Below are 22,584 nucleotides of genomic sequence, written 5' to 3' on the forward strand. Positions count from 1 at the left end.
ACAGAAAATTTTGAGGAAAAATAGAAATAGGGTAGGAAAAGTATTCAATACTTGGTAAGTACTTGTAACCATCTCCAAATGTTTTTAGTCCAAATTTGTGTTATCTCTGGCACAGAATAGATTTGGGGGGGAATATATAAGAAAATGGATTAAGTTTGGCTAACCTTATGTAAACCACACCTAGAAGGGAATAAAGTTTGGTCTCAGGTTTATTTGCAGTACCCAGATGATCAACTTTGCAAAGTCCCTTAAAAGTGTATTAGTATCAGAATCGTGAATAAAATGGGAGAGTTTTACATGTATACTAATTGATGCTTTCTCAGTATTTTATCTACTTCTCCCAGAATTTTCTGTAAACCCAACTACTGGTTTGCAGAGTTTTAGTCATTTAACAGTTTTTTAAAATTTAGTTTGTAGATTCCATTTGGTAAAGAAATCAGTATCAGAAGTAATGTTAAAATATTAAATAGCAAGAGAGATCCACTAATATAGTTTATGGTTATTAAATTTAGGCTAATCGTGGAATAATCTTAATGTTTGTATTGGTGTAAGATTTGATGACTTTAGCTGTATGAATATATAATAGTCATACTGCAAACATTTTGCATCCCCTTGTGACCTAATTTTCAAACATTTAAAGTTGTGTTGCCAGTATGCTTTGCTGTTTAATGAAAAGCTGTTTCAAAAAAATAAGTAAATAAATAAAGAGTGGACAAAAGTATTTTATCTTGAACCAGCTTTAACATCTACCACTGGCCAGCTTTGTGTATCTAACTTTGCAAGGTTAGATATGGGCTTGATATTGCTGATATGCAACCATTTTTTGCACTTCCAACACTGCAATTTTATATAATTCAGCCTAACACAAAACTGGCTCAACGTGGACAGGGCAATAAAACCAAAACCTTTGGGGTTACCTTTTCTGCCAAACAAATGTCATTTGCACCGTTTCAATCTTCCACAAGTTCTGCATCTGACTTTACAGAGTCTGAGCCTTCATCAAAAGAAAAGAGTTGAGGAAATTCCCTGGCTGTTCAGTGGTTAGGACTCGGCGCATTCACTTCCGGGGTCCCGGGTTCAATCCCTGGTTGGGGAACTAAGATCCCGCAAGACGTGCGATTCAGAGAAAAAAATTTAAAAAAAGAAGAGTTGAACAAAATGAGATCCCAGGTGACCCTTAAGCAGGCTTGTTAGATGGTGCCCAACTAGGACTTTGAAGGGAACTCTTTTTGCTTCAAGTTTTGCATAGTTTTCTTAACTGTAGGAACAACTTTTGTGGCTGAACCAATGAGTGGGTGGACAAGGCTGATTGTAGTGGTGAACCTACCCACGTTGGGATTCCTCTGAATGCTCAAAGGCTGAAAGGGCAGCACATTCGGGCTTTAGCTCTAGTTTCCCATGCGATCGGCCTCCCAGTTTCCTTTTTCCCAGGACCTGAGCAGAGATGCCTGCTCGCTGTGTGGGAATCTGCTCTGGCCAGTCTTCCAGCCTCTGGCTTCGTGGAACACCTCTCGGGAGACTGCCACACCTGGAGGGGGCGCCAGGTGGAGCCCAGGAAGCTGGAGGGCTGGCTGGTCATCTGACTGCACCTGTTTTGTAAGTTCCAGGATGTTAGTCCCATGCAGCATGTTTGTTACTAAGAAGACAACAAAACAAGGCACTAACAGTCGACCAACACAACCTCATGCCCTTCCACTTGAGCTCCATGAAGACAATTGACAGCGCATTTCCATTCTAAGATGTACTGATTTTCAAAATTTACCATCTCTGAAGTTATGTGTATCCTATAGTCAATGGTGTGTTATAACTGGCAGATCTTTTTTTTTTCTTGATGGTGTCTTATAATGATACTATCTTAAATTTGGTGGAGCACATTGTATGTCTTCTCTGTTGTTGACCTAGAGTACTCTATATATGTTTCTTTTTTTTTTCTTATTTTCCCCCAGCTTTACTGAGATATAATTGACATCCAGCACTGTTCAGCATAATGACCTGACTTACATACATCATGAAATGATGACCACACGAAGTTGAATGAACATCCATCATCTCATATAGCTACAAAAGAAAAGAAAAAGAAAAAAGATTTTTTTTCCTTGTGATGAGAACTCTTAGGATTTACTCTCTTACATTACATCCCAGTACTTATTTATCTTATAACTGAAAGTTTGTACCTTTTGACTACCTTCATCCAATTCCCCTCCCCGACCCTCAACTCCCACCTCTGGTAACCACAAATCTGATCTCTTTTTCTATCAGTTTGTTTGTTTTTGAAGTATAATTGAGCTACAAGACTAAGTTAATTTCTGGTGCACAACACAGTGATTCAGTATTTCTGTACATTACGAAATGATCACCACTGTAAACATTTCTTTAAAATCTTTTCAAAATACGGAAAATCAAGACTTCAGACACAAACGCTGAAGCCAGGGCTGTAGAAACATTAGTGCCAACTCTTAGAAAGAGCTTTGTGCTTCTGTCGGTTAGCTTATTATTTCACCTTAAAACACAAAGCCACGGGCAGTGATATGGCGATATCTGTGACATCTGAGGTCACTGAAGAATCTAACGCAACACTGGCCTCAGACAACTGACAAAGTAAATCAGGACCTCAGCTCAGTCATTCGACTGTTTCAAGGTACACCACACTGGCTGCTTCCATGTTTCATATGTAGAACTACAGACAATCTGTGTACCTTTATTTTTTAATAAATTTATTTATTTAATTTATTTATTTTTGGCTGCGTTGGGTCTTCGTTGCTGTGCACGGGCTTTCTCTAGTTGTGGTGAGCGGGAGCTACTCTTCGTTGCGGTGCGTGGGCTTCTCATTGCGGTGGCTTCTCTTGTTGCAGAGCACAGGTTCTAGAGCGCAGGCTTCAGTAGTTGTGGCGCACTGGCTTAGTTGCTCCACGGCATGTGGGATCTTCCTGGACCGGGGCTCGAACCTGTGTCCCCTGCATTGGCAGGTGGATTCTTAACCACTGCGCCACCAAGGAAGCCCCACTCTGTGTATCTTAAAAAAATTTTTTTTCCAATGTAACTAAATTTAAAGTTATATCAGTGTTTGCTGTGGAGGATCATTTCAAATATGGTTAAACTAACAGACAGCTCTGGGCTGGGCCTCTAGAAGTGGCACCAATTTACTCCCCATATTTGGGCCTCCCCATGTTTAGTGGCAAGTGCCTGGCAGGGTAGAGCCAGTGTGGGTCTCTCTAACAAGTCGACAGAAGGAGTTTACAATTGAGTCATTAGAGAGGCCGTGTTTTAAAGCCAACGGCTTCCACTCAGTGAGAACTTAATCACGGCTCAGAAGAGAGCTCTACGCTCTGCATGTGCAACACATCGGTGTGTTTGCTTGTGAATAATTGAAAACTCTTAAGCGGCACCTTTGCAGTGGCTGCCACAATGTCAGCTACTTCCCCATGGTGTCCAGCTGAGGCTCTAATGGTCAGGCTGGAGCCCCACCCACTGTGTGCCCTGATTTACCCCTGATCTAGAAGGAAATGAACAGGGAAGTTACCAAGAGGAAGGCGGAAGACGGAAGAGCACCCATTCATTCAACAGCTCCTGGGCCCCGGACTGTCCTGAGTTCAGAGGTCTCCACAGAGCAGAAGGACACCGTTCCTGCTCTACAGAATTTACATCCAGGTGGGAGCCATTCGAGAGAGCCTCTGGCTCCAGGAGGGTCCCAGATGCAGGACCGTCAACCTCAGGTGGTGAAGGAGGGCGGCCAAGTGGGAAGGTTGGGGGCATCTTGGGTCAGTGTCTCCAGAAACAAACCCAGAGCTAAAGATTTTCATGAACGTGGCTTATCAAGAAGTGCTCCCAAGAGAAACTCATAGCGGAGTGGGGCAGAGAAGGTCAGCAAGTGTCCAAGTTCAAGCACAGTCCCCTGAGGGTAACTTTGGCTCCATCTTAAAGGAACAGAGGTGAGGGATCTGGAGTATTTACACCCCAGTGCCTATCAGTCAGTGGTCCAGAACTGACTCTGAGGGCCCTTCTGGGTCTCTGTGCACCAGACAAAGCAGGTTCCGTCCTCCCACAAGGGACTTGGGGCTGGCCGTGGAGGGCCAGTTCCCTTCCCCTGAAGGCATTGGGGAAGCACCTAACATGTCTGGCGGAAGCACCAGTCTCGGGGGAGGCCACTGTGCAGGCTGATGTTTGCAGGGCTTTTCAGACGTGGGGAAGGCCCAAGAGGCTAAACGCTACTGAAGCCTGGTCCCTCGATGAGGTCCTGCAAGGAGTACCAGTGCACGTAAGGGGCACCAGTACTGACTGGGTCTCCCCGAATTTCAAATATTCCTACCCATTCAAAGTACATCCATGCTGGACTTCCCTGGTGGCTCAGTGGTTAAGAATCTGCCTGCTAATGCAGGGGACATGGCTTCAAGACCTGGTCCGGGGAAGATCCCACATGCTGTGCAGCAACTAAGCCCGTGCGCCACAACTACTGAGCCCACGAGCCACAACTACTGAAGCCCCCACACCTATAGCCCGTGCTCTGCAACAAGAGAAGCCACCGCAATGAGAAGCCCGCGCACCACAATGAAGAGTAGCCCCTGCTCGCCGCAGCTAGAGAAAGCCTACGCACAGCAACAAAGACCCAACGCAGCCAAAGATAAATAAATTCATTTAAAAAAAAACAAAAACAAAGTACATCCATGCTTATCAGGCCCCTAACAAGCCCCGTGGAATCCAGGTGCCCGGGAGGACATAGCACGTGGAGGGCTCCCTCATGGGCATTGCCGCAGGACCTGCGTCCCCAGCAGATACAATCAGCCAGCACATCCTGCATCCTTAACCCCAGCCCGTACTTCTGGCACGCCTTAAACCAGACCTCTCACTTTTCTGTCCTCCGAGGGTGGTGGTGTACATCGCTAAGCCCTCTCCCCACGGACAAACACTAAAGGTGCCCGTCTGCTGCGGACTTGGCCTGCAGCACCTCCTTGGACTCTTAAACAGCCCTGAGGAGCAGGCCTCAGAGTGTCCTCAGTTCATGGATGAGAAAATTTAAGGGGTCAAATTATTTCCTCAAGGATGCCTTGCTTGAATTAGCAGAGCCAAAGGAATTTGAAGCTGGGCCTTTAGCCAAAATTCTGCTTTTAAATATTCAATTATTCACTTGCGTTTGTTTCTTCTAAATACTGCTATTTACTACTTTGTGCTAAAAACAGAAAGTTACTCGTGTCGAACCATTCACTTAACTCAGAGGATGGGGAGGGGTGGATTGTTTATTAGCTTTTCCTCTACGTGAGTGTGTTGGAGATGGGCTGTATTTTTTTTAACTCCAAAGGAGAAAGTGGAATAAAAAGGTAGTGTGTGTTGTTTTTTGGTAAACGGGAAGGTTCTGATTGTGGTTAAGGGGCCGTTTTGGATCAACAGGGCTAGTAGGGACAGTGGCATAAATACTGTGGCACCCTTTGGCTCTCCATTTGGAATGAAAAATCCAGGGCAGAGCTCATGCCTTCTGGGCCACCCCCAGGCTTTGGGCAAATTGAGGAAAAGCAGCCTTCTGGGCACATTCTTTGGTCTGCAGAAGGCACCTTGGGGCAGATGTAGGCATCCCACGGCCAGGGTTTAGGGGCGGAGGACCGGGGGGCATGGGTAACCAGCCCTGGCCTAACTATAGTCATCTCCTCACCTCCTCGTCCTGACTTCACATCACACTCAGAATTAAGTCCAGATGGATGAAAGACCTACAAATAAACAAATACATCATATGTAAATAGGAGAACTATGTGTGTCTTAGCATAAAACAGAGGAGACTTTATTACTTCAAGATAAGGTATGTCTTCCTAGCAAAGTTTAGTCAGCAAGAACCGTAAGGAACTTTTGATTCTATCAACATTGAAAGTTTAACGAGGGCTTCCCTGGTGGCGCAGTGGTTGAGAGTCCGCCTGCCGATGCAGGGGACGCGGGTTCATGCCCCGGTCCGGGAAGATCCCACATGCCGCAGAGCGGCTGGGCCCGTGAGCCATGGCCGCTGAGCCTGCGCGTCCGGAGCCTGTGCTCTGCAACGGGAGAGGCCACAACAGTGAGAGGCCTGCGTACTGCAAAAAAAAAAAAAAGAAAGAAAAAGAAAGTTTAACGAAACGTAAAAGACAGAGACGCGGGATGAGAGAAAATCTTTTAAATATTTGAGACAATGGATTCATATCCACAACTTACACAACTTAAGAAAAATCAAGAAACCCCAAAACGGCAGCAAATAAATGAACAGGCAATCCTTCCGAGGAAGAAATACAAATAGACAGCAAAAATAGGTAGGGGAGAAAAAGTTGCCACCCCAAAATATTTCTTTGGCATGCAGATTATTTGGAGCTGAAAACAATCACCCAAAAGACTCCAGAAGGGGACTTCCCTGGTGGTCCAGTGGGTAAGAATCCGCACTTCCAATGCAGGGGGCCCAGGTTTGATCCCTGGTTGGGGAACTAGATACTGCATGCATGCCGCAACTAAGGAGTCTCCATGCCGCAACTAAGACCCGGCACAGCCAAAATAAATGAATAAAATAAATATTAAAAAAAAAAACACTCAGGAAGAACTTTTGACCTTCCCCCTAAACTGCCTAAAAGAATGCAGACAGAGGACCTGTTCCAGGAAGGGAGCCGTCACCATAAATACCTCTAATATGAAGGAGGTGGTGGACAGGAAGTCTGTTCAAACTCCTCTCTGGGTCCCATTGTCTCTGCAGGGCCCAGCAAACCTTTGTTTCCCAAACATCTGCTGTTCCATCTCATGTGAACTGCCCTCCTCCCCTTTGAAGCCCCAAACCACTATCCCAACATCCTCTTTTGTCTTGAGCTGAAGGTGGTATATAAAGGTTTTGGCCATTTTGGCGAGTTACTCAGTTCTCCTGGGTCTCTCCCATGCGTACATGTTATTAAACTTTTGTTTGATTTTCTGCTGTTAATCTGTCTCACTTTAATTTATTTAATTTATTTTAGTTCTTAACTCTTAGACCAGCCAGAAGAACCTAGAAGGGTAGAGGAAAGTTTATTCCTCCCTGACACATATAATCTGGGCAAAGCACATTAAGACAATAAAAAGCCACTTGTACTCATCAGATTAGCCAAAGCTTAGAAGTCTGATACCGGCAAACACTAAGTGAGGTGGATGTTTTCAAAGAAGGTGGAGGCACTGTAGCTGGACACGGACCCCTGGAGAGCCACATGGTACCACCTCAACCTATTACATGCCTAGAACCTGGCATTTTCTCTGAGGTTTCACACAATACACAGGGCTGTTCATTATGGTAAGGATTGTGACATCAACGTATTGGAAATGACCTAAACATCTATCAAGATAGAATGGATAGGACTTCCCTGGTGGCGCAATGGTTAAGCATCTGCCCGCCAATGCAGGGGACACGGGTTCAATACCTGGATCCCACATGCCACGGAGCAACTAAGCCCGTACGCCACAACTACTGAGCCTACAGTCTAGAGCCTGTGAGCCACAACTACTGAGCCCACACGCCACAACTACTGAGGCAGCACTCTAGAGCCCATGCTCCACAATAAGAGAAGCCACTGCAACGAGAAGGCTGTACGGAGCAACGAAGACCAACGCAGCCAAAAAAAAAAAAAAAGGTAGAATGGATACATGGTATATTCCTCCTGCATGGTTTATCCCTCTGGTGGAAAACCATTCCCACTTAAAATGAATGAACCAAGGTTTCGTGTATCAACATGGATAAATCCTACAAGATTTCCTTGGGTGAAATGAGTGTAAACAAGGTATAGGACCATACATCTGTACGATTCCAGCTGGTAGAAAAAGCACACAGTGATAACATTCAAGAGTGATACATACAAAACTGATCGTTGTGGTTCCCTCTGAGTAGGTGGGATTATAGGTATTGTTAATCAAGGGAGATTAGTTTTGTTTGTTTTTGGCTGCGCCATGAGACATGCAGGATCTTAGTTCCCCAGCCAGGGATCGAACCCATGCCCCCTGCATTGGGAGCGTGGAGTCTCAACCACTGGACTGCCAGGGAAGTCCTGAGGGAGATTAGTTTTAACTATGTGGACTTAAAAAAATGCACAACCTAAAAGTTGAGAATTATGTTTTATTTGGTGGACATCCTGAGGTGATAACTCTGAGGGACCGTTTCAGAGAGGTCAGGGAGGAGCCAGAAATATAGGAGTTTTTGCAAAAAAGAACAAGTAGTCTGAACATCAAAAGATTTCTGTTCATTAAAGAAAAAACAGACATCTCAAATTAATGAATTTAGCACTTTCGTATGGGAAAGATGCAAGGGTCTGGCTCATTGACATCATTCCTTTTTTAAAATTAATTAATTTATTTATTTATGGCTGTGTTGGGTCTTCATTTCTGTGCGAGGGCTTTTTCTAGTTGCAGCAAGCGGGGGCCACTCTTCATCGTGGTGCGCGGGCCTCTCACTGTCGCGGCCTCTCTTGTTGCGGAGCACAGGCTCCAGACGCGCAGGCTCAGTAGCTGTGGCTCACGGGCCCAGTTGCTCTGCGGCACGTGGGATCTTCCCAGACCAGGACTCAAACCCGTGTCCCCTGCATCGGCAGGCAGATTCTCAACCACTGCGCCACCAGGGAAGCACGACATCATTCCTTGATATGCACCGTAGCTATCTAGGGACCCTATCCTGTTTTGAGTCCCCTCAGCGTGCACAGTCATGGAACTGCAGTGGCTGCTGGCTTGATGGCCCTGACATCCTTTGTTTACTGATGTGACAGGCAACACTCTTCATCTACAACTACAATAATCTGTGTTTTTCATGGGAATGTATTATGTTTGTAATTTTAATTAAATTTCAAAAATGTAAATGCAAACACTCTTGGGAGACGTGACACACACAGAGTAAAAGCAAAACAAAGAAAAGGACAAGGTTCCTAGATGCTCCAACATTATTCCCCAGACAACCCTCTGCAGGTTGAAAGGAAGCAGCTTTCATTACTTCTTTGTTTCCATGGTGACGGTTCCTGGGGGCAAAGATCATTTGAAAGTTTGTAGGAAGTCCATTATTCTCCAGACTGCTTCAGAAAAACTCCAGCATGGCGTGTGCCCGCAAGACCAGGAGGCTTCTCCAGCTCAGCAGAAGCAGACAGGAAAGGCAGTTGTCAGGGTCAGTGGTTGTTCATGACCTGGAGCTGGGTCTAATCCCACAAATCTGATAGGATTGTAAATGCCAATCACACCCCAAGGCCAAGTTGATGCACTTGGGGGATAGAAATTCCGTGGCTAAGGGCCAAGCACTTGACTTTTCCCACACCCTAGGTTTCAAGTCTTCATCTATCAGCGACACATCCTTTTCAGAACCGCACCGCGGATAACATTCCTGAGTTGGTCCTGGAATTCCAAGAGCGCTGTACCAGAACTTGCTCTATAAGTACTTTATCGTTTTATTTTTACTTGACCTTCAAGAGAATTTTTCTCCTTTTATCTAACCCTGAAAGAAAGAAAACAAGATTTGGAGTCCCTCCCTTCTCCCTCCCTCCAGCCTGCCCTGCAAGCCGGGGTGGCAGACAACAGCTTCTCTCCCGGTGGGGGAAATTGACATCTAGTGGGCAGATCTCGAGATTAGAGACTTCTGGGCAGACAGGCAGGAGAGTTGGAGTCTGCGAACACTGGTCTTTTGTAGATCCAGTCGGCTGCTGGGGATGAAATGGCCTCTTTGCAGGCTGGGAGGTGTGTGAGTCCGTTTGAAGTGTCAGCTTTATCAGCTCTCTGCTTCCTAGCTGGTCACCATTGATATAAAGAGAGAATTTAACTAGGAAGAGAATGCGTGAGCATTTAGGGGCATGCTGCAGAACGTTTCAATGTCATCATCCTATTTAATCCTCCAGCTCTCTCCCCAAAGCATCCAGGGTCCAGGGGTGAGTGGGCCCAGATGGGTGCAGGACTCAGCTGACAGGAGGCCGAGGCGGGATTTGAAGGCAGGTCTTCCCGAGCCCCAGCTGGGGCGCTCACCACCCCTCCTTGCTGCCAGACCACCCGGGAGTGGCTGGAAGCTGGCTGCCTCCACACTGTGCCCGCCTGCTGCTGGAAGTGTGGCCCTGAAGATGAGGTTCCCGCCGACTGGGACATTACCCAGAATGATTACACAGTGGTCCATATCACTGTAGACTCCTGTGCCAGGCTAGAGCCTGGCAGGTCCCACCTTGTCCAGGCTGAGTCCTGGGTGTGATGTTGGGAAAGAACCTGGGACTTCCCGAATTCTTCTCCTGCCCTTGGCCTGGCTGCCGGAGAGTTTGGGGCCCCAGGGTGCTGGCTTTCTGAGCAGAATGAGGGAGGGACCCAGAGACCCAATGCCTAGCTTGGTCCCCCTGTGGTGGCTGCAGAAGGGCCCGTCCTGCTGGTACGTCCAACCCACCAGCCCCGTCTCCCCAAGCGGCGTGGCGGACACAGGCAGTGCCCTGGCTCTATCAGAGCGGGCTCTGCCGTGCCCTGACCGTGTCACTGCCTGTGGAGTTTTCTGGAGAGATGGATCACACCTGATGTGTTTTGGTGCAAGAACTACTCTCTCACCAGCTCAGTGCCCTGGAACCCGATGGCCCATCTCTGGAGGTGATTCACTGAAGAACAGCCCTTTGGCTCTATTGCCTCCTTCCCAGGTGTCCATGGCATGTCCTGGGCGGCCAATCAGGCTTGTGGACAGAAGCGCTGGCTTCCCAGCTTGGCACATGCTTAGGCAGCCCCTTCCCCCCTGTAGGAATTCTCGACAGGGACCAGGATGTGTTGGGGGTTCGGGTTGTGTAAGTGGATTTGGAGAAATTTTGATGAGGTAACTCTGACTTGGATAAAGCGCTTACACTGAAACCACTGCTGGCTTTGACATGGGAAAAGGCCAAAACTGAGGTTCAAACTGGTCCCCTTTGGTGGGTGGTAAGTTATCTCTGTTTGCCCTCGAGGCCTGAAATCTGGAAGAACATGAGAGCACAGGGATGAGGTCAAACATCTGCAGGAATTAAAACCAATCCCCCCCCCCACACACACACACGTGTATCTGGGGACAATGTGGGGAACAGCTCAAATCCCATCAGTGACATCTGGGCCGACCTCAGGGGGCGGCAGAGATTTCAGGATGACTCTTGCTGTTGGAGGGGCCTGGTGGGCGTATAAACGGGTCACTCAGAGGCTGGCCTGGCTCTGGACCCCTAGCCTCTGGTCCATTTGTCGGGTAAATCTGTGCCGTCAGGTGGATGAGTTGGGGTCGAAAGGGATGGAGGGGCTGAAAAAGCCCTCATCCGGCCTGAAGAGCCCCTTAGCCATCCAGCCAGGGGCACCCTCTGTCATCAGCCACCTTTGTGTCTTGGGAGCACCACGCCTCCCTTCTGCTTTACAGATAAGCAGCGTTACCTGTGATTTGCCATCCGAGTGCTGCTGAGTGACAACCACAGTTTGTAGTGTGTGTTTGGGACAAAACAACCTGGCCGGCGCAGGTCAGCTGCTTTTCCTGGGGAAAGCCATTTGGGATTTTGACATGGAGATCACAGTTGTGGCTGTGAAAGGGACTGAGGGCAGAGAGGTTAAATGTGCTGCAGTGGGAATCTTTCCTCCGAGGTCTGCCCGAGGCCGGGCCTCCCCAGGGCAGGCCTGTCTGTCCTGTGTGTCCCTCATGGGCTGTGTGTGGCGCTCCTGTCCAGGACCCCAGCCACGGCCTAGAATGGGAGGGGGGACCCACCAAGCTCACCCCACTCCTCCCACCGTTTTGGTTCCTCCTTTTTCCATTTTCATACGCATCCACCCTTTTTCTTATTTTCCTAATAATTTTGATGATGAAGTCGTTTAAACATACAGAAGATCACACGTGATACTAAAACACACATCATGAGCTCCATCAAATCTCATCCTTTTGTCATTTTGCTTTAAGAAATGAAAAGTTGCCAGAGGTTGAGCCCCTCTACCTGTGCTCACCTCCATCCACTTCTCTTCCTGAGGTTTAGGATGATAACCCTGTACTGCATCTTGGAGTTGTCTTTATTTATTTATTTATTTATTTGCGGTACGCGGGCCTCTCACTGTTGTGGCCTCTCCCGTTGCGGAGCACAGGCTCTGGACGCGCAGGCTCAGCGGCCATGGCTCACGGGCCCAGCCGCTCCGCGGCATGCGGGATCCTCCCGGACCGGGGCACGAACCTGCGTCCCCTGCATCGGCAGGCGGACTCTCAACCACTGCAGCACCAGGGAAGTCCTGGAGGTGTCTTTATTTATGTGTATATCTACAAACCCTCAATAGTACAATTTTGCCTGGCTTTAAACCCCATATACTGAATGTAATCCTTTTCAACCTTTTTTGTTTTTGCTTTTATGAAAACTTGTTTGAGCTTTTATGTCTATATATGTGTTGATCCATATAATCTGGTTCATTACTTTTAACTGCCACGTAGTATTCTATCCCTCCATTTATCCATTCTCCAATTGATGGACATTTAGGTGCTTATAATTTGGTTTTCTTACAAATGGCGGTACAGCCAATATTCTTCTCAAGGTCTCCCTGCACCCACATGCATGAGTTTCTCTCGTAAGTAGTACATATGCAGGTCTGTGTATCTCCAGCTCTACAAGAAACTGCACATCACTCTCCAAAGTGCTCTCCAAACACGTGAGGGTTTGTTTTCCCATGTCCTCAAGTATTTGGCATTGTCAGACTTTTTAATTTGTGCCACTGGACTGTGTGTAAAAGATCTCCTGGTCTTCTCTCCCAAGGCCCCAGTGCTTCCAGAAGCTCCACCTACAGCCTGCACCCCAGTCACACACAAAGGGGATGGACTTGGCTGGTCTCCTGTCTCCTGACCTCTAAGTATTGGGAGTGCACAGAGCTGTTTGCTGGGGCCCCTTCTCTAACTTCCCCACCCACTTAGGTAATCTCTCCTTGTCACAGGACTTTGAAACACTAACACCTATTCCAGTGACTTCCAAGTGTACAGGTTGTTCCACCCTTAATATCAAAAGCCACTTAATACATTTAATTGATGGCCAATAAGCAACTCCGTTAAAACTTAACCTGTGCAGTGTCCAGCTTGATTTCTTCCTCAAATCTAATCCTTCCCCATTTTTTCCCATCTCAGTCAAGGGCACTGTCATCTTTCTAATTTTTCAAGCCAACAACTTAGGAGTTGTCCTTGATTCTTCTCTTTCCCCACTGCCACGTTCAGCCCATCAACTTATATTAATTTCCGTGTTCAGTTGTTCCTGGATTTCCCCCCTTCTTTCTAATTCCACTGCTACCACTTTGACCAAAGCCACCATCACCTCTTGGCTGGACCATTGCAGTTGCCTCCTAACTAGTTTTGCTGCTTCTCCTTACAAACCGTCTCTAACCCACAGCCAAGGGGATCTTTTTAGAACATAAAACAGGTAAAATGCCATTCCCCCACTAAAGCCCTCCAATGGTTCTCAGTTGAAAACTCAAATCCAAGGGTGCCATGATCTAGAAGGCGGACAAGTTCTGGTTGCAGGCAGACTGCACCCTTCCACATGCCTCCCTAACCTCTGGGACTCTGTGTGGATGGCTCTTCTCTTGATCTTTTCATGGCTCCCTTGTCATTCAGGGCTCCATCACTTCCTGGAAGACCTGTCCTGACCATCCTGCCATAGCTAAGGTGGCCCTTTAGCTGCTCCCTACAGCATCACGTGACTCTCTTTTCATTCTGGAATGTCTCAGTGCTCAGTGCTCTGGTCTGTGTCCCACCAGAATGTCATCTCCGTGAGGATTGTCAATCCTGCTCTACACTTGCAGGGCATGGCAGGAAGTGGGTAGCCATAAAGTTATGAATGAATGAATGAATAGATGGACGTCAACATTTTGGAACAGTCTCTAAGCTCAAAATGAAATTTCTCCCAGAGTCTGGGTGGGATGAAAGCTGCTTGAGGCAAGACGACACCTGTCTTTAGCCAAAACAGTGATTCTCAAGTGTTTTGTAAATCCCAGGACCCCTTCACATTGTTAAAAATTATAAAGGGCCCTACAAACAGCTTGTGTTCATGTGTATTATATCTACAGATACCTGCTGTACCGTAAGTCCCCTACATACGAACCTTCAAGTTGCGAACTTTCAAAGATGCAAACGTGCATTCGCACGTCCAATCACATAAGTTAGTTCACGTGTCTGGTGTACATTGTCACGTGCATGCATCCTCTACAAGTGGATGTGCTTTTGTGTACTTTACAGTACTGTATAGAGTACAGTAGTACAGTATCTTTATTTCAAGCCCAGGATGTCTGGAAGCAAGCGTAAAAGCAGCGGTATATAGCCAACTGTGTTAGTTGGGTACCTAGGCTAACTTTGTTGGACTTAGCAAACAAATTGGACTTACAAACACACTCTCAGAACGGAACTCGTTCGTATGTAGCGGACTTGCTGTATTACGAAATAAATGAAGAAAAAATTTTAAATATTTATTTTAAAACAGTAATCGATTACATATTGACATAAGTAACATTTATGTGAAACAGTTAACTACATTTAAAAAAAATGGATGAGCAGTGACACTTTGAGAGCCTCTGTTCCACACGTGCAGAGCCGGGTTAGCACCAGTGAAGATGCTTTTGAATGAACAGATGGGGGTGCTCAAGAATTCACACCAAACTTCAGGGTCAGATGTAGCCTCTTCGAGGCATGTGGGCGGGGAATGCGAGCCCACACACGTCTTTTCCAAGAAGAGGACTCATTTGCCCATCTCTTCCCCCTGTGGCTCCCTGACTGCCCACTCACCTGCTCCCAGCCCCACACAACCCCCTCTCTTCCCTTTCCCCTAACAATCTTCTCATCAAAAAAAAAAAAAAAAAGAAAGAAAAAAAAAAAAAAGAAAGCAAGCAAGCAAAGAATAAGACGAGAAATAAATTTAAAGTCATTGGAAACTGATTTGCCAAGTGTATATATCTTTGAAATAGGCTTCTGTAACCAGAATAAGGATGGTATACGTTTTAACCCAGGGCATCCTTTAGGTGTTTTCACTTTGGCAATATGAATTTTGAGGCCTGGTTTTGCCAAGATTTACCTATTCCTCTTTGTAGTCATGTTGAGAAGCCAAACTGGGTGTCAATATTTTTTTCTTCAAGTGATACTGAAACCTATGTTCTTCCTCTTTTTAAGAAGCTGCTCCCTCCCTCTCTATTCCGCCCCCCCCCGCCCCGCCCCCGGCTGGGTAAAGGAAATTCACAAAGCCAGGATTTAAAAAAAAAAAAAAAAGGTGGTCATCTCTGTGCTCCTATTGCAGCGGCTGAAGCTGCTCAGCTCTGCACACGCCTCTTCCACTTCCTGACGTCACACTATTTTTGTCTTTGAATAGCTCATTGACACAATCGTCTCGGAGATTGGAGAACTGAAACAGGAGATGGTGCAGACAGATGTCAGCCTGGAAAATGGCCTGGGACCCACAGAAGCCCACAGGTGACCGAGGCGATTAGGCGTCGGGCACGTGATGGGGGCGACGTGAGCCTGTTAGCCACGAGGACTGCCGTTCCGGTCACCCCTCAGGTTTGGGAGCTGGGGGTGTGGTGGCCGCTCCAGAAGAAGCTCTCTGTAGGAGGTGGGAGTGGCCTAGGAACCAGTTGTCCGGGTTCCCGGTAATCCCTGTGAAGGCACTTGAATTTTACACCTTCTCCATTCCTCCTGGCATCAGAACCTGGAAAGCTAAAGTTCTGTCTGTCACATCCACCTACTCACAATGATGGAAACAGTAACGCAGTGGAATCCTCCGTGTGCAAAATAGAATTCAGTGTAGCCCGTGTCAGTCTCCAGAAGGTTTAAAGGGAGCACTAAAGAGGATGGACTCGTTTTGCATTCTCAGGTCAGAAAAAACCGCAGCCCCTTCCGTGGCCCTTAGCCTGAAATGCGATCCAGCCCAGAGTGTTGGAAATCAGATGTGGTTGTGAGCTATTAAGGAAGGCACTGGTTAGATGTGTTACAATGTGTTCACACTGCATGTGGTCTAGGTAGGTAGTTAGGGACGGGCTTTTTCTGCAGAATGGGGGTGCAGAGGTCGGGGTGGGGGGCAGGCTGGAGGAGATCCCCCAAACCGCTTCCAGCTCTTGGAGGCTCTAGTTCATTTCTAGCAAGGGCAACAGAGCATAAGCAGTACAAAAACGGCATGGACACTTGGTGCCCCGGAGGCCAGATTCCTTAACAGCTTCCCCCTTTTCTCGGGAAATGGAGTCGAGGTTGCCTGGTGCAGGGCAAGGGTGAGATCTGCAGGGTTGGTTTTGCTTGCAAGTCATGAGACTGGGCAGGAGGGGTCCTGCAGAGGCAGGCGAACCGGGTTCTGGTTATCCAGGCAAGTTTCAAACCAGCCAGACTTGTTCCTGCCGTGGAGGAGGGGAGAGCTGGCAGCCCCAGCGAGGCACCCTGCAGCTGGGAGATGGTACTTCCACACCCTGCGTCTCTGGAGAGTTTCCCCCTTAGCTGTGGAAAATTCTCGTGCCTTCCATTTCCTCTCCTTCCTACAAAAACGACGGAGGAAGACCAGGTGGTCCTCGCCGTGGCATTTTGTGATTCCCCTTGATCTCAGTGTGAACAGCTTTGGTGGTTTCATTTTTTTCCCCACAAACTAGACAAATGCACAATGATCTTTGATTAGAGATTTTCTGCTCCATGTTCAGAGTAGTTCAAAACTCCGTGGAACTTTTAGCCAGAGGATCTCTCTTTACCCTTAACATCTCCTTTAAGCTTTTCAAATTTAAGAATGACTGTAAGCATTCCACCATACCTTTTTTTTTTTCCAGGTTAATGTCAGTTATTCTTGAATGCTATGCTGGTTAACGCTGAATTTATGAATTATAAAAGGCATTTTACTTGTTTTTTTAAAAATGGGAATCAGAAAAGTCAAGATTGTCTTTATTTAACGATGTATATGGTGTTTACCACGTGCCAGCCACTGTTCTAAGTGCATTACAGCTGCCAACTCTTTGAATCTCCTAATGACCCTATAAAGGAAAGCTCCGTCATGACCCTCGTTCTGCTGATGTGGGACCCATGTGACATGGAAAAAAAAGCCAGCCTGAGGAGGCTGTGGCTTCTGTGCTGGGGTCTCTGATTGATTGTTTGGAAGCGTGGAACAGTGACTTTGTTTTAATCCCTCCGTTTTGCCCAGCAGAGAAGTCAGGAGAGCCAGATGACGGGGGCAGGGCATGATGAGGAGCATTCTGAGCTGCTTCCAAAGCGAAGGCAGAGCAGAGCTGTGGTCACAGGGAAACAGCAGGTCAGCCTGGCACCGAGCAGCCCAAAGGGCAGACGAGAGGGCAGGAGAAGGAGTAGGGGTATCAGAGTCGTCTCAGGTGAGACCCCTGTAGAGAGAAGAAGCAATTGCCCGCCCATCCCCCATACCTGGGCTGGGCACGTCCTGGTGGCCTCAGGGATGCATCACAGTCGTCTTCCTTTGTGGCATCGTCCTCGGTGAGGGTGCCTGTGAGCTGTGATCTAACCTCACCTGCCCCAGACACAGTCATCAGAAAGTGTCGGGGCTTCCTTAGCTTGTGGAATGCGAGGTTAAGTGCCAAGCTGGCGCCCTAGGTTAGGATGCTGTTCCCCACCTGCAGTGGCTTTTGGTTGTTCGTCTGTGGTTAATATTGAGATGAGCTGGAGATCTTTAAACCTTGCCTGGTGTCATGAACCCCTTCTCAGGATATTTTAAATGCATGGTATACAATATGTAGGCTGACAGGGGAAACAGTTGTATTGGGATACAAGGATCAGATTTTGAACATGTGTGATTTCACAGCATAGATACTTCTTTACTGACACGTTAAAAAGCCAAGTGAGGCTGTGGGTCTAGGAACTGCTGTCGTCTGGAAGCAGAGGTGAGCACACAGGGTACTTCTGCGCCGACAGTGAAAGCACCTAGGGCTGCTGCTGGTGACAGAGTCTCAGGGGCTGAGAGAACTACTGGGATTTGTTGCCTGCATCCGAAATGGGAGGAAAGTAATTTCAGAACCAGGTTAGTGAAAGCAAAGACGTCCCTTTCTTCCATCCAGTGGTCAGCTCCCACCTCCTGTCCCCTGCAGGGACACTTGTGGGCTTTGGGGACACCATGCTCCCTGGTTTCCTCTCACCTCACCTGCCACCGCTTCTAGTGTCCTGGCTGGTTCCTCCTGGTCTCCCTGCCCTCCTGGCTCTGGAGTACCCAGAGGCCTCTGCACTGTCCCCTTGTCTCTCTGAGTAAGTGCCTTAGTGTCCACATCAGTAAAATGGGGATAATAGCGGAGCTTTACCTCCGAGGTGTTAGGACGACTGAGTCAATAGCTGTAAAGGACTTATTATTAGCACAGTGTTGGCACGTGGTAAGTACAGTTTGTTGTCTACAGAGAGATCTCTAGAGTAACTTTGTGTGCGATCTCATCCAGGCTTGTGGCTTTGATCCTATCTATATGTTGGTGATTCCCAACTTGTATCCATCCCTATGCTGGTCCTCTCTTGGAATCCAGATGTTTGCATCCAGCTGCCCACTCGGCCTGACCTTTGGCATCTCAAACTTACAAAGACCGAGACTGAGCCCTCGGTTTCCCTTCACAAACCTGCTTCTTCCCTGGTCTTCCCCATCCCAGTAACCTGCCTCCAGGTGTTTGGGCCTTGCATCAACCCTGATGCCTCTTCTCTCATAACCGCCTTCCCCTCCCCCTCCAGATCCTTGCAGCTCTACTGGTAAGATAGACCCAGGGTCGGACCACCCCTCACCCCCACTGCAGTAGACCCCTGCCTGGTGCCTCTGCTTCATCATCACCGACCCACCTTCTCTGGGCTGTTATCTAAGCAGCAGAGAGGATGCTCTGACTTCAGTTCCTCTGAATCCAAGTCACGGCACTCCCGTTCAAAGCCCTTTAGTAGTTTTCCATTTAAAACCAAAATCCTTCAGCCCTGTGGGATCCGATCCCTCCCCATCCTCACCGGTTCTTCTTACGGTGTCTTCCCCTCCATCTGTCTGCTCCAGCACCCCGGCTCCTGGCCAAGCAGGCTCCTCCCCTCCGACCTTTGTACCTACTGTTCCCTCTGCCTGGAATGCCTTTCCTCCAGGAAGCAATCACCCACGGACCTTCCCTTCTTCTGTCCCCTTAGCTGGCTTTATCTTTTTTTTTTTAAATAAATTTATTTATTTTATTTATGGCTGTGTTGGGTCTTCGTTGCTGTGCGCGGGCTTTCTCTAGTTGCGGTGAGGGAGGGCTACTCTTCATTGCAGTGCGCGGGCTTCTCATTGCGGTGGCTTCTCTCGTTGCAGAGCACGGGCTCTAGGCCCGTGGGCTTCAGTAGTTGTGGCACACGGGCTCAGTAGTTGTGACTCACGGGCTCTAGAGCACAGGCTCAGTAGTTGTGGCGCATGGGCTTAGTTGCTCTGCGGCATGTGGGATCTTCCCAGACCAGGGCTTGAACCGATGTCCTCTGCATTAGCAGGCGGATTCTCAACCACTGCGCCACCAGGGAAGCCCCTGGCTTTATCTTAATTTGTAGAACTTATACAGACCTGACATAGATTCACTTGCCTAATCATGTGTCTTCCGACTCCCAGCACTAGAAAGTAAGCTCTGTGAGAGCAGGAATTTGGTCTGTGTTCAGTGCTGTGTTTTCAGTGCCCAGAATGGTGTCTGGCATATAGCATACACTCAGTAAATGTTTGGTGAATGGACAAATGACAGATGCCAGTCCCTTGGAGATCCTAAAAGTATTCAAGCACCAGAAGCCTCTTGCAGAAACAAGACGTCACGCTCGTAAAGCAATTAGGGGATCCCAGCTAGTGCGTAAAAAAATAAAAAGTTGAAGATGTGTGATAGGCCTTAAGCTTCCTCCCTAGCAAAGCAGAGGGAGGGCCCAGAGCCCCTTCCCCCTATGTTCCAGCCTTGCTTCCTCCATCAGTTCTGAGTTACAGGCTGTTGTAATGTTTACCAATAAGGGAGCAGCTGATTAGCTGTGCCCCAGGCCCTCTGCTGGTGTTTTATTGAAGAGAAGCTGGGAAGCCCGGAGGAGGATGACGGGTTTCTTGTCGATGTTCTCTCCAAATGCTGCAGCTTATTTCCTCTTCCTCCCCACCCCTTTCCCGCAAAGACTAGAGGATGGGAAAATAAAGGCTTTTTACTTTCCCCTCCTTCCCCCGTGATTTCCCAATCCCTTTTCATTTGGGGGAAGGGTGCCTCTGGGCAGGCACGTCACCAGTGCTCCACCCGCATCCCCACCTGGACTCATCACCTCTGGACTGAGGCCCATCTCTAAAGATCCCTTTGTCCTCAGGTAGAAAGAGGGATCCAGCAAAACACCTTCACACAAAGAGGCTCCGGCTGGGTGTGCAGGCCCCCTGGGGATCCCGGCTGGACCAGGTCATGATGGCTGTCACTGCCCCTCTGCACCGTCTTGTCCTCCTTGACCCCCCTCATTCCTGCTGTCGCCTCACTGGGACACTCCAGCCCAAGTGGATGGCTGGGGGTGCCCAGGCTCCCGAAACTCCACCCCCATCACTCCACCCCCCAGTTCAGACACACAGAATTCAAAACTCCCTTGGCCAGCCCTGCCCAATGCCACGGGGTAGCAGTCGTTTCCCACCACTGGCCACTTCTGGAAGGGTCTGTGTCCCTGGGGACGTTGCAAGCTTCTTAGCAGCTGTGCAACAGCATTGATAGCAAAACCACAAGACACTCAGACTGCCCGCCCCGGTACAGCCCTTCACTTCTTCACTTGGCTAGAAGTTGGAACACGAGATTGGAAGAGGAGAGTGGTGGCTTACAGTCTGGGGAAGAGGCACAACCAGGACCTGTTAGCTGCCCTGTGGCTTCTGAATGAAACCCTCTCGCATTTAGTGCTGCATTTCCGAAAGTCCCACCAGAGTAAAACAAGATGAAGAAAAAGCACACACATCAGTTCGCAGTTAGATGAGTTGTCACAAAGTAAACAGCACCCAGATCAAGACACAACATTCTCAGTGCCCCCCAGGGGCTCCCTTCTAAACACTGCACGGCAAGGTAACCACCTTCTATTGCCATCGATTAGTTTTGCCTGTTTTTGAACTTTATATGACTGGAATCATACAGCATGTATTCCGTTCTGCGATTACAACACAAGTTGTGTATCCATTCTACTGTTGATGGATATTTGCATTGTTTCCAGCGTGGGACTATTTTGAGTCATGCTGCAGTGAACATTCTTTTGCATGTCTTTTGGGGAACACATGTGACATGCTTCAATTAGGGGTATGGGAGTGAATTGTTGGGTTGTAGGATGCTTATATATTCAACATTAGTAAACGGTGCCCAAGAGTTTTCCAAAGTCATTTTGTCAATTTGCACTTCCACCAACAGTGTGTGGGAGTTCTGAATGCTCTGTTCTCATCTATACTTGCTATCGGCTACTTTTTCAATCTAGCCATTTGGATGGATGTGTGGGTATAGAGCTTCTGAAACCATGACGGATGAAGGCAGGTGTGATTACCTGTATGTTGTGACTCAGTGCTTATCTCAATGCTGTGGGAGTCAGGAACTGGGGACTCTCCAGTTTTTCTGTTTTGTTTTGTTTTTTATTTTATTTCTGGTTGCGTTGGGTCTTCGTTGCTGCACGTGGGCTTTCTCTAGTTGCAGCAAGCAGAGGCTACTCTTTGTTGTGGTGCGTGGGCTACTCATTGCGTTGGCCTCTCTTATTGAGGAGCACGGGCTCTAGGCATGCAGGCTCAGTAGTTATGACACATGGGCTCAGTAGTTGTGGCTCACAGGCTCTAGAGCGCAGGCTCAGTAGTTGTGGCGCACGGGCTTAGTTGCTCCGTGGCACGTGGGATCCTCCCAGACCAGGGCTCAAACCCGTGTCCCCTGCACTGGCAGGCAGATTCTTAACCACTGAGCCACCAGGGAAGCCCTGACTCTCCAGTTTTAACAGAGCATCCTTTTACCATTTTCATATGTCTAGATTCAAGGCTAAAGTCCTGGGGATTTCTGAGCTGACAGCCAATTCATTGGGTGATATTTATGAAACCTGTGAAGTTATGGAAAGGATTACTTGGGGGAGGGGATGAAAAGAGACAATAATCCAGAAATAATGAGGAAAAATATGTACCTTTTATTATTTCTATTTCTGCTTAGGAATCTTAGATCATAAACTTGCAGCAGAAAAGAACTGCCAACAAAATTCTCTCCATCTCTTAGCTTCTTTTCCTTTACTTTGTTCAGTACTTATATGCAGAAATATTTAGCATCACATGAATTGATTTGACCAAGGCCATTGGTTGCATCATAACTAAGAACTGAATGTGCCCAAATCTGATACAGCTACTATGGGCGTTTAAATTCTTCTTTTAAACTCAGAATACATCTGCCTCCAATACAGTTTCCCATATTTAATAAATACATGTCCTCAACATCGGTAACTTCAAACACAGAATTTAATGTGACTTCATATTATTCCTTTCCATTTTTTTCTCTTGAAACGTCACATACAGAGTGACTATTCTTCTCTGATTTATGGCTACTTCTGCTCTTCTGAAGATCTTGGAGAATGTATTCATGAGGTCATTTGGAAGCAAGTTCAAGTCACTGGATGCAAAACTCGCTTTGCATTTTGTCTCCTTGCATAGTGTCTGTGTCGTGTGCAGTGTTAGCCAGCAGAACAAATATTTTCCTCTTTTGCCATATCTGGAAACC

At 47.7% G+C, this 22,584-nt stretch overlaps 1 protein-coding gene across 3 annotated transcripts in view; it reads left to right on the top strand.

Annotated features, from left to right (window-relative positions):
* The window catches only part of RIN2 (Ras and Rab interactor 2), a 229,459-nt gene that overhangs the window by 150,940 nt on the left and 55,935 nt on the right, over nt 1–22,584 (top strand). For all 3 annotated transcript variants that reach the window (XM_060120207.1, XM_060120206.1, XM_060120208.1), the window contains one exon: nt 15,273–15,373. In XM_060120207.1, coding sequence (XP_059976190.1) covers nt 15,273–15,373 — 101 coding nt within the window. The remainder of the gene's footprint in view (nt 1–15,272; nt 15,374–22,584) is intronic.

The sequence above is a fragment of the Mesoplodon densirostris genome, chromosome 16 (assembly GCF_025265405.1).
Source record: "Mesoplodon densirostris isolate mMesDen1 chromosome 16, mMesDen1 primary haplotype, whole genome shotgun sequence".
NCBI lineage: Eukaryota > Metazoa > Chordata > Mammalia > Artiodactyla > Ziphiidae > Mesoplodon > Mesoplodon densirostris.